General features: G+C 41.0%; 1 protein-coding gene across 4 annotated transcripts in view; it reads right to left on the bottom strand.

Moving 5' to 3' along the window:
• Positions 1-13,127, bottom strand: part of LOC126251523 (glycerol-3-phosphate acyltransferase 1, mitochondrial) — a 386,686-nt gene that overhangs the window by 94,759 nt on the left and 278,800 nt on the right. For all 4 annotated transcript variants that reach the window (XM_049952007.1, XM_049952006.1, XM_049952008.1 and 1 more), the window contains 3 exons: positions 5,012-5,245; positions 4,707-4,894; positions 4,316-4,551 (listed from right to left, as the gene is read on the bottom strand). In XM_049952007.1, the coding sequence (XP_049807964.1) occupies positions 4,316-4,551; positions 4,707-4,894; positions 5,012-5,245 (658 nt within the window). The remainder of the gene's footprint in view (positions 1-4,315; positions 4,552-4,706; positions 4,895-5,011; positions 5,246-13,127) is intronic.

Raw genomic sequence — 13,127 nt, 5'->3', positions numbered from 1 at the left:
AATCATCCAGACTGTTGCCCCTGCAACTACTGAAAAGGCTGCTGCCCCTCTTCAGGAACCACATGTTTGTCTGGCCTCTCAACAGATACCCCTCCGTTGTGGTTGCACCTACGGTACGGCCATCTGTATCGCTGAGGCACGCAAGCCTCCCCACCAACGGCAAGGTCCATGGTTCATGAACAGACATACCATTTTTGAATGCAGCTTATTTGGTACAAAGCCTGCAGGCTCTAAGCACAAGGCTCCCTGGGGCAGCATTTTTCCATTGGCACTGATAACAGCTTGAAACTGGTCATGCACATGTCATACAATGTGTAAAGTTTTTTGGGACCATATTACACTGTAGTTTAAGTTTCTTTCCTCTGTCATTTTAACAATATTGGTCCATCATTCAAAATGACTTAAATGCATCAGCACTTTCAACATAGTTTCCTGCCTTTTGTTTATTTAAAGGAGCTGAAGCTTATTTTACAGTATAACCCCACTTTTACGTTCCCGGAATTAACATTTTCCTGCCATTTATGACATTTTATATCAATCCTGTCAAATTTCCTATGCCCACAATGTTAATTTGCACCAAATTTTGCGTCAATGTATTTATAATTTTACCGCGATTTATGCTTTACGAAAAAATATTCGTGGAGCATAACAATGATGCTGGCCATCCAGTAGTGTTTACAAATATTACGTGGTTAAGTTTCTTGATGCCAGGGCACTGTACTCAGAGGATTTCAACCCATGAACGTGTAAAAGTTGGAACAATTCGTGCTGTATCTCCCGCTGCTGCCTAGCTCTACTTGGCATGATGGCTGATGGGTAACACGGTTAGTTTGAATTTTAGATATCAACCAATCACAACCATTTTCAAACTGTCTCTACTGCGCAAACACATTTTCATGATTGTTGAGATCATCCTGACACCTCTGTCGTACCATATTTAGCTAGTTTCGGCGTTTGGCCACTTGCAGCACTAGTTGATACCGTCATTCACTTTGTGTTGCTGATATGTTTTTACTTTTAACACAATGCAAATTACGTGTTTTGTTCATGCAGAGCAAAACGTGTTTTGAGAATTTATTCTCATTGTCAAGTGTAGTATTTTTGTATGTATTTTTTGTGATGTTAACACACATACTTTGAGTGATTGTGTGTGTGTGTGTGTGTGTGTGTGTGTGTGTGTGTGTGTGTGTGTGTGTGTGTGTGTGGTTTTCTACATAACTGAGGAAGCATAGCACCTGATAACCTCAAAAAGATGACTACAATGCAAGAGACGCAGAATAACACATATTCAAACACCACACAAAATACTTTTGTATATATTTGCACTTGACAATGAGAAAAAATTCTCAAAACGTGTTGTGCTAAGGATGAAAAAATACGTAACTAGTGCAGTATTTCATTATTTAAATAATGAATGACAGCTGCAGGCTTTCCAAAAACATCGATTATGATGTATGAAATTGAGTCAAACGTTTCTACTTCCCAGACAGTTGTCCGTTCCAGTTATATCAGCGGTTTTTGTTAGATAATAAAGCTTCATTAGATAACAAACAAGTCCCTGACAAGTCTTATGATGCCTGTTATTTACATATATCATACATAAAGTGTGAAAATGCAAGGGAGTATCCTATATGTAGCTTTTATGGCTTAAAACATTATTTCCCACATTTTACACTTTTTTTTTAAAGTCCCTTGAAAAGTGTAAAAGCAGGGGTTCACATTGATCTCTACAAAATTGTAGTAAGGCAGCAATTTAAATATTTTCATAAAAGGCTATGAGAATTAAGTGCTCACTAGCACAACAGCTATGGAATTAAGGAGAATACGTCATGTTTCTGTCTGTAGTGGGTCAGGGATGCACTGACCACTTCAGAAGGGTGGAAGAGATGTTCTTCTAATGATCAGGATGGCACTGGGGATTTGATGGGCTAGCAAGGGCTATGCAAATCCACTGGAGGTGAGGATGGCTGCCGCACAACTGACAGAATGCATGTAAGCTCTTTATTGCTCCAAATTACAGCAGTTATAGGTACGCGTTCCCCCTGACAGTGCGGCTCATCATCTTCCTGCAGTGTCCATGTTCCATAAGTGTGGTCAGGCATCAATCTCTCTCTGCACGGTGGTGAGAAGTAGTGTCACGAGGACAGCAGTAGCTGCTGCCCCACTAGTGCTGAGCCCTGCATGGCCGGTGTACCTCAGCAATGCTGTTCAGATGCAGCTATATGTTATTGTTGTGCTGCTACAGGGGCTGCTGTGTCACGCCCAGATGAGGCAAATGTCAGGTACTAGCAGGTGCCCACAGCTTGGTGACTAGAGGGCATCGGTATGACATTTGCCCCATCCAGCAGTGGCAGCCACCAGGAAGAACACTGGCAGCCTTGCAGTGAAAACCAACACACACAGCAGACGCCAATTCAAAGCCCACTGTTTCAAAAAGCCGAGCCTGGCTGGACAGTCTGCTTTTATACCAGGCGAGGCAAGTCTCGTCCCACTTAACGTCACATTGATATGTCTCAAAGTGCCAGTTATTGCCCCAAGGTCAGAGTCACAGTTGCAGAGCCACTGGTATGGTGAAAGTGTTGAGCATGGAGGTGACAACAAGCATTTGGGGCTCATCTTATGCTTGATCTACTACATTCCTGCCATCCTGGAGTAATTCGGCCCACTAAATTCCTTAGTGGCTAAAGTCTGGTTGCAACGAAGAAGCTATTCCTACTGCTCATATTTTATAAACACTAGTTCGGAGCACAAGTTCTAAGATAACTATTGTTCCCCTATTTATATTTACACCATTTTCACTGTTCCAGCTACTTGGGCTCAGAAAAAATCGCAAATGACAAGTCTCTATAGTTGGTATAGTTCTAGCACTGGCTGATTTTGAAAGTTATGCACAAGTCCTGTGAAGAGACACTAGTATAACTGATATATGTTATGTTACAATGTATTCAAGTGGTTACTTTTGTCCACACCATTCACAATTCATTTCACGGTTTACTGCCCGCTTGCTGTTTCAGGCAAAGTTTCTATGCTGTACCGAGTCTCTAGGCAAAGGTAGTCCATCACTTATGTATGATCGGCATATTTCAGCAATGTCGCATCAGATGTGGCAGCTGTATGTTATTGTTACACTTGGGGTGGGGTGGTCTTGTCCTGCCCAGCTGAGGTGAATGTTGGGTGCCGACAGCAGCCCACAGCTCAATGAGTAGGAGGGCAATGGTTTGGCCCTTGCCCCATTCAGCAATAGCAGCCAGAGGAAGAACATTGATGGCCTCAGAGCGAAGCCGACATACAGCAGACGCTGGTTCAAAGACTGCTTGGTCAACACGCCCAGCCTGGCCTGCTTTTGTACAAAATGAGGCAACTCTCGTTGCATTTGAGGTAATGTGCGCGGCCCATCAAATGCCATCAAAGTATCTCAAAATGCTGGTTATTGCCCTAGTGTCCGTGTCACAATTTCAGAACTGCTGGTACAATGTAGTTGCTGAGCTTGCAGGTGATGACAAGCATTGGCCCCACATTGCACAGATGAGCTACATGTCATTCTAATCCTTCAACCATCTTTTCAATAGATTAAGTGGAAAAGTTGCATATTATAAACAAAAGAGCGTCCTTTTCTTCCTTCAAAGTAGTGAAAGTAGTACATTTCTGCTGAATATAACGTTTATTAACAACCATTCAAAGTGTATCCAATTAACATAAAGCATTTTTATTAATAACATAATCTGACTAACATTATTTGCATCCCATGGCTGGTGTGGCGCACGTATGCTGTTTATAATGGTTTCAGATTCAGAAGGATGTAGGTTGCAGTACGTACTTCGAGATAAAGATGCTTGCACAGGATAAGGTAGCATGGATAGCTACATAAAACCAGACAACACCAACAACAGTTTCTTCTTTCTATCAATTACTTCCCAACTAATTACATATGCCTAAAAGAGGCTCTTCATAATGGGATCAACTGACCACATTGCGTGAATCAATTACTTTAAATTTGATAACATATGCAATATGTTTGGACAAATATAATATGTAATGATTATTATTTAAAACTGACAATAAATGCAGTCCTCTGTACTCAGTGGATAACATATAATACAAGACACACACTATGTTGAAAAGAAGTAGCATGAAATTTGCAGAAAAACTGGTTGGAAGTGAAGAAAAATAATGTGTGAAAATGGATTTAGTTAAAGCAAGTAGTTAAAACCATATCTTTTATCTGTAGTACTGATGAGATATTATTCATTTCACATAAAAATAAAATTATTGTGTTGGAAGATATATTTTTTCCTTTCTGAAGATATGCACTTACCCTCAATGAGAAAGGTTGGTTGAAATCTATTCTCATTGTTCCATAGTTTGAACTCAGAACTTTCCAGATGCCACAAATTGCACGAGTGAATGTTTCCATCTGCTTGGGTTGGCCTAGAAGCTCTCGTACAAAATTGCCATCTACAAGTTTCTCATAATTTACACTCACTGGCACAAGTAGAGCATCTTCAATTGTGCCATCCATGTATGCATCAACAATGACACTTAAAAGGCCCCCTTCACAGATAAAAAGAGCAAGTGTCAGTCACAAAATATAAATACTTCTGAAATTCGAAATGATCTATAGTGAGAAGCAATAACCTCATCATGAACTATTTAAATGAACAACAGGTACAACACATAAAACAGAATTACAGTATAGTTACATGTACCTTTAGGAAAGCATGGTTTTCCAGTTCTAGTTCTTCCACCTTCAATGAAGAATTCCATATTGTGACCTGCCCGAAGGCACTCAATCATGTATGTATGTAAAACAGCTCGGTATATTATATCACGTCGACCAACTGCTGGATCAATTCGTCTCTTAATAAAGAATGCTCCTAGGCCTCTCAAGAGCCATCTGAAAAACAAGTTTTCTTTTAAAGTCTCTCCCCACTTGAAATTATAAATATTATTCCATTAATAATAGATAATTTTTTCAAGGCACATTAAAAAATTTAACAGCTTGTGTCCTTACCCAAACACAGGAATGTTTAGGTTATCTCCAGCTGCAACTAGGGGTGAACGGATATTGTTGTTGAGAAGAATAAAAGAAATCAATATGTAATCTAAGTGACTGCGGTGTAGTGGAAGAAAAATGAGAGGCACCCCTCTTCTACTTGCCAGATGCAACATCTGAATTTGTCCTGGATGTGCCACAATCCTTGTCAAGAAACAGGGCAGTAATTTGTACAGCACCCATGAAGTTAACCTACAAATAGAAAGGTGGTGCGATGATAGTAGTACTAGTGGTAATAATAATAAAAATAATAATAATAATAATAAACAAACACACGCACACACACACACACACACACACACACACACAGAGAGAGAGAGAGAGAGAGAGATACACACACAGAGAAAGAAAGAATATTGACATGTAAAAAGGTAATACTATATAATAATTACTGCTATATGCACATTTATTTGTATACTCACGAAATCTCAGAACACCTGAAATTCATAATAAGAAAATGTTTATACTATGTGAAAGTGTGGAAGTGTTAGCCTAATAATTGTCCTTGGCAACAAATGAAACAATTAAGATCCTGAGATTCATTACAACCATTGTGCATTGTTAGCTGCAATTGGCAGAAGATGTGCTTTATTGGTGCTGCACATTTTAGCAATTTTGATCGAGGTAAACTTATGCTGCGGTGTTCATCTTCAGCTTGCCAGTGTAAAAATGTGCACAGAATCAGCAGTGAAAAATCCATGCAATATGCACATTTACTTATGTATAAAAGCCAATCTAGGAATTTCCACTCATGTGGGACTGCACGTACAAGATGATGTGCCAATTTAAAGTTCTAGATTCGCATATTTTGCTGTTTGCATCTCATCTGCGTGATCTTTCATTGCATGTTTCAACAGCTGTTTGTGTTGTGACATACAGTGAAATTTTGAACATTTGCAAGTGCCACAATAAACTAGTACTATTATCGTCCATTGTAGGCTTAAACTAAACTGTGCTCTTTCAAAATTTTTACAACAGAATGACTACCCACATTGGAAACAATCATTCTCTAATTTCATTGTACAATTACATGAGAAATACGTTAGTTTGCACACATAATTTATTTCACAGCAAATCAGCATTTGTGGTCCACAGTTCAGCCAAAGAACACATCACCCCTCAATTTCATTCTATATCAACACAAATAAATGTGCGTTTTTGAGAATTATCAGAAGCTACCATTGACCTTAGGAAAATCCAGAGGAACCCGCAGCAAATCAGCGCTTGTGATTTAGTTACTGTAGCAAATTTCCTAACTAACACATTGTGTTACGTCTAGTTTTCCCTTAAAGAGGAATAGCCCTATATATTATCTGCATTTATCATACGTTAACTATGTTTTTGAGTTTGGTAACAACTATAATTAACATTAAAACATTTTAGGAAACTAGTAACACAGGTTTTTGTGTTGCCTTAATAGAAATCTCCTTTTATCTATCTGCTTCAGTTCTTATAGGGAATTAATAACTTCCTAGCTCCACAGAGTAAAAGATAATCAGCGGGCTTAATTTAAAGTTATTTGTTCACTGCCTTGTAATACACTGCACCAGCAAAAATGCAGCCCCATTGTGATGCTGTTCTCAAACACGGGATGAGTTGATTGATGTTCGTAAGCAAATGGAAATTGCTGTGACAACTGTCAAATGATTGGCAGCTACTGCGAATCAGTATGTTGGAAGAGTTCCTGAGAGTCATGTACCTGTGAAACCTGTACCAGAAGTTACTTTTGAATACATTATGTGATCAATGTCTTACAAATATTTACTATTAAAAACAGTCTTGATCACGATTTATTTATCAAGGTGACCGGTTTTGACCACTACTGTGATCATCTTCAGACCATTGAGTAGGAACATCTTTCTGTTGGAGAATCACTACTAGTGATTCTCCAACAGAAAGAGGTTCCTACTCAATGGTCTGAAGATGACCACAGTAGTGGTCAAAACCGGTCACCTAGATAAATAAATCGTGATCAAGACTGTTTTTAATAGTAAATATCTGTACGAGAAGTACCTCAAGTACTATCCTCTACTATGGATCCTGTCTCCTCTGCAGAAAGTACAGGATTTGTCATTACCCATCCACCTGACTGTGAGTGGCATGTCAATGGTACATCTAGGCATCCTGAACAGGATGGACGGGGACCAGGAAGGACTCAGGGTGTTGTACCAGTCCCCCTAACCAATAAGTTTGAGGTGCAGCCTTTCACTGAAATTGGATCAGTGGGACTCACTTGGCCTTTTTTTTTGGGGAAACCTGTTTTGTCTGGTGTCAGGAGGAGGCAAATGCAAAAGGGTAGGGGTCTATTAATCGTCGGCAGTTCAAAAGTATGGCGAATGATGGTACCCCTTAGGGAAATGGCAGCAAGAGACAGGAAAGGATACCATGTGCACTCAGCGTGTGTGCTTGGAGGCCTCATTTAACATGGTGAAGAGGCTATTCCAGCAGCCATTGAAGGAATAGGGTGCAACTAACTGCTGACTGTGGTGCATGTTGGAACAAATAATATATGTCAACCTGGCTCCGCAAGGTCTTTCTTGCATCATTCCAGTAACTGGCAGACAATACTGAGAAGAGCAGCCTTGCACATGGAATTTCAACAAAGCTCACAATTAGCAGCATTGGAACTGATCATGGCTGTTTGTTTCTGAGTCAAGTGGAGGGACCGAACCAGACACTTCGAGGGTTCTGTGTCAAGCTAGGCTGGGACTTCCTGGACTTCCACTATAGGGTTGAGAGCTGTAGGATCCCTCTAAATAGGTCAGATGTGCAGGTAGCTGACTGTGTATGGGGTGCACACAAAGGTCTTTTTGATTAAGAGACTTTCCATCGAATCCAGATAATGGTAGCTGTCGGAAACCCAGAAGTATAAGTTTAAGATCGAAGGAAATGCCTCCCACAGGTGAGGGTATTAAAATCTTAATGGTAAACTGCTAACTATGAGCCAGAGTTTGAAGCACTCATGAAAAGCAGTGATTCTCACATAATACTTAGTACAGAAACCCAGTTGAAACCTGAAATTGAAAGCAGTGAAATTTTTGGGGAAAAATTTAGTGTATATTGAAAGGATAGGCAAATGGAAAATGGAGATGGTATATTTGTCGCAATAGACAAGAAACTCAAATCCACCAAGACAGAAACTGAAGCTGTATGCGATACTATTTGGGCAAGACTCAATATCAGCAGTGGGCATAAAATGATAAGTGGATCCTTCCATCATCCGTCTGACTCATCTCCTGATGTAACCGAAAACTTTAGGGAAAGTCTCAGTTCACTTGTACATAAGATCCCCAATCATACTGTAAACAATGGTGCAGACTTTAATGATCCAACAAACAACTGGGAAATTACAGTTTTGTTAGTGGTGGGCGTGATAAGACACCCTGTGAACTTTACTAAATGTCTCCTCTGAGAATTACCTAGAACAGATAGTTAGGAACCCCATAAAGATGAAACTATACTGGATCTAACAGCAACAAATGGACCCGACCTCTCTGAAGATGTCCACACTGAAATTGGTATCAGTGACCATGACACAGTTGTGGCAACAATGGTTGCCAAAGTACATAGGTCTACTAAACCAAGCATGAAGATGTATGTTCAGTAAACTAGACAAAAAATCAGTAGTGACATATCTCAATGAAGAACTTGAAACTTACAACACAGGGCATGGGCATGTAGAGAAACTCTGTCTCAAGTTTAAAAGAATAGTTGACCATGCATTGGATAGATGTGTACCCAGTAGAACAGTTCACAATGAGAGGGAATCTCTGTGGTATACAGTCACTGTAAAGAAACTTCTAAAGAAACAGAGATTGCTGCACAATAGCTGTAAAACTAAGTGTAGGGCTATAGATAGAGAGATGCTGAACGAAATGTGTTTGGCTGTCAAGAGAGCAAAGCAAGATGCCTTCAACGATTACCATAACAGAATATTGTCAAGTGACCTTCCACAAAACCCAAAGAAATTCTGGTCATATGTAAAGGCTGTTAGTGGCACCAATCTTAGAACACATTCTGAGCTTGAACATAATAAGGTACCTTGAACAGAATGTCCTCTTCAATGCGAATCAGCATGGATTTCGAAAACATCATTCAAGTGAAACCCAACTCACACTTTTCTCATGTGACATACTGACTTTTGATCAAGGCTACCAGGTAGAGGTAGTATTTCTTGATTTCTGAAAAGCATTTGCCTCAATACCACACCTATGCTTACTGTCAAAAGTATGATCATACAGGGTATAAAGTGAAATTTGTGACTGGATTGAGGACTTTTTGGTATGTAGGGCATGACATGTTATCTTGAATAGAGATTCATCATCAGATGTTGAATATTAATGACTTAGCAGGCAATATTAATAGCAAAATCAGTCTTCTTGCAGATGATGCAGTTACCTGTAATTAAGTACCATCTGAAAGAAGTTGCATAAATATTCGGTCACATCTTGACAAAATTTCAACTTGGTGCAGATTCACAACTTGCTCTTAATGTTCAATAATGTAAAATTGTGCACTTCACAAAACAAAAAACACATAATATCCTATCACTAAAATATTAATAAGTCACTGTTGGAATCAGCCAACTAGTACAAATACTTGGGTGTAACACTTTGTAGGGATATGAAATGGAACGATCAAATAGGTTCAGTCGTGGCTAAATCAGGTGGTAGACTTCTTTTGACTGGTAGAATACTGGAGAGCTGCAATCAGTCTATACAGGAGATTCCTTACAAATCACTCGTGTGACCAATTCTAGAATATTTCTCCAGCATGTGGGACTTGTACCAGATAAGACTAACGTGGGATATTGAACATAGATGGAGAAGGGCAGCATGAATGGTCACAGGTTTGCTTAATCCATGGGAGAGTGTCTCAGAGATATTGAGGGAAATGAACTGAAAGACTCTTGAAGACAGATGTTAACTATCCCGAGAAAGTCTATTAACAAAGTTTCAAGGGACAGCTAGAAACGATTACTCTAGGGATATACTACAACCCCCTAAGTATCGCTGACACACAGATCATGAAGACACAATTAGAATAATTACTGCACACACAGAGCATTCAAACAACCATTCTTCCCATGCTCCACATGTGAATGGAACAGGAAGAAATGCTAATAACTGGTACAGTGGGATATACCCTCTGCCATGCCCCTCATGGTAGTTTCCAGAGTTTAGATGCAGAGGTAAATAACACAATGCATGTTGTGTTTTAAAGGATGCGTTCCAACAAAACAAAGGTCTCTAACAATTGGCTGCTTATGAAGTCATTCAGACTGTAGTTCTGTTCATTTACTCCCAGACAAGTATTCTTTTAGTCAGAAATTCAAACAATGGAAAATCCAGGATGGAATGTAACACTATTACAAAAAGGATAGTAGTTACTCAAGATATAGTGGAGATGGTGAGTCACAGACGGGCACAATGAAAAGACTGTCAGAACGCGAGCTTTCAGCCAACAAGAAGTTCATTGAAATAGACAACACACACACACACACACACACACACACACACACACACACACACACACACACACACACACACCAATGCAACTCACACACACATAACCACAGTCTATGGCCACTGAAGCTAGACTGCTTGATGGGAGAGGCAACCAGGTGGTGGGGGTAAGGAGCAGGCTGGGGGTGTGAGGGGAAAGGATAGTGGGTATGGGTGGGGTACGTTAAAGAGCTATTAGTGGGATTGTGCAGAGATGAGGTAGAGAGAAGGTATGGCAGCTAGGTGCAGTCAGGAGGTTAGACAGAGGGTGGGCAGGGGGAGCGTTGCAGAAAAGGAGAAAAGTTAAATGACTGAGGGTGGCATAGAGGGCTCTAGGATGCTGGAATGGAAGCAGGGGAGAGGCTGGATGGATAAGGACAATGACTAATGTAGGTCGGGGCCAGGAGGATTATGGGAATGTAGGATACAGCAGGGAGTTCCTATCTGTGCAATTCAGAAGTTTTGGTGGGAAGGATCCACATGGCACAGACTGTGTAGAAATCCTTGAAATGAAGAACGTCATGTTGGGTGAGAATGCAGCACAGTGGTTGCAGCTTAGCTTGTAGATCATATGACCTTGATGGGAAAGGTGATACCTGTGACCAGACTGAAGTAGGTAACTGTGGGAGGGTGCAAGGGACAGGCCTTGCATCTAGGTCTATTAGAGGGATATGAGCCATGAGGCAAGGGGTTGGGAGTGGGGGTTGTTTAGGGATGGATAAGGATATTGTGTAGGTTCGGTGAGCGGTGGAATACCACTGTGAGAGGGGTGGATAGGATAGCGAGTAGAACATTTCTCATTTCAGGGCATGACAACAGGTAGTCGACACCCTGGTGCAGAATGTAATTTGGGTTGCTCCAGTCCTGGGTGGTATTAAGTCATGAGGGGAATGCTCCTCTGTGGCTGGACGGTGGGACTTTGGAAGGTGATGGTGACTGGATAGATACGGCACAGGAGATCTGTTTTTGTGCACAACTGGGAGGGTAATTACAGTCTGTAAAGACCTCAGTGAGTCTCTCAGTATATTTTGAGAGGGACTGGTCGTCACTACAGCCACAGGTGGCTAGGCTGTATGGAAGGTACTTCTTGATATGGAATGGGTGACAGCTGTCGAAGTGGAAGTATTGCTGGTAGTTAGTAGGTCTGATATGGACAGAGGTGCTGATGTAGCAATCTTTGAGGTGGAGGTCAACATCGAGGAAGGTGACTTGCTAGGCTGAGTAGGACCAGGTTAAGCAAATGGGGGAGAAGGTGTTGAGGTTCTGGAGGAATGTGACACGGTATCCTCACCCTCAATTCAGATCATGAATATGTTGTCAATGAATTTGAACCAGGTGAAGGGTTTGGGAAGGATTCCTCCAGATGGTCCATGAATAGGCTGGCACAGGACGGTGCCATGCAGATGCCCATAGCTGTACCTCAGATTTCTTTGTGGGTAATGCCTTCAAAGAAGAAGTAATTGTGGGTGAGGATACAGTTGGTCATATGACTAGGCAGAGCTTTTGAGAAGAAAATTAAGAAATATTTATCTGTTTTGTAAATTGGTGGCATTCTGATTATACACTGTCAAATGTGCTGTGGAATTAATTTTGCAGCATGGTTGCCTGCCTTCCCATTCATCTAGCTGCGTCAAAGCTCCTCTGGCACTCTTAGTTTGGAAAGAGGGTTTGTTTTGTTGGTGATGTTTGAGCCACAGTGGCATGGCTTCGAGCTTAGGTGGGGTGGCATGACACACAAGTGATGAGTCAGCTGTGCCGAGTGAAAGATCAGTGCAATGGCTCAGGTTTCCATACTAGCGAGCTGGGCATTGCGTCAGTAAGAGTGGGAGACGTGGCTATGAGAACTTCAGCTACTGCTTGAAATCATGATAGCTAGCAGGAGACAAGTCATGGGGTGGCACCAGGACTGGTATGTGGTGCTGCAGAGATTTGCTTTGGGTGCAGTGTGACACGACTGAGATGGAAGTTCTAATCTGCAAACATGGTGTGCTGAAGAGATGAGTAGCCTGTACAGTCATAACAGTCAATGGGGGGTGCGGCTGAGCCATCATGGAAATTACCTACCCAGAGTGTAGATGGTATCCTTTACCAGGGGGCAGAGATGACAGCCAGAGACGGGGAACAGTGGAGATTTGTTATTGCTATAATGTACAGTTCATTATAAGGTGCTTCGGTTGTCCTCAGTGATTTGTGGGAAGCTGACAAATTGTCAGGATGATGTTAGTGTGTGGTGATACTGAGCACTGTGTAGTTTGTGTGTGTCTGAATACAATACATGTGATGCATTTGTTGCAAGTGTAATATTGTACGGTGTGGCTGTTAGGAAGAAAGAGTGTGTGTTCCGTATTGTGTTTTGTAATCATGCTGAAGTCATGTTCAACAATTATAATTTCTCTGAATTTTATATTGATGTCTGTTGCCTGTAGACTGGGTGGCCTATTGTAGTCCTGTCATCTGTAGAATTAGGGAATAGCTGGTGGAGGCTCTTGGTAGCAGAGGTAGCTCCTGTTGTGATTTTATTTATTTATTATACTATGTTATTATGGCTGTCTAATTATAATGTACTACAG

Source organism: Schistocerca nitens, chromosome 4, assembly GCF_023898315.1.
Source record: "Schistocerca nitens isolate TAMUIC-IGC-003100 chromosome 4, iqSchNite1.1, whole genome shotgun sequence".
In the NCBI taxonomy this organism is placed as follows: domain Eukaryota; kingdom Metazoa; phylum Arthropoda; class Insecta; order Orthoptera; family Acrididae; genus Schistocerca; species Schistocerca nitens.
This window is presented reverse-complemented; position numbering and strand designations above follow the sequence as displayed.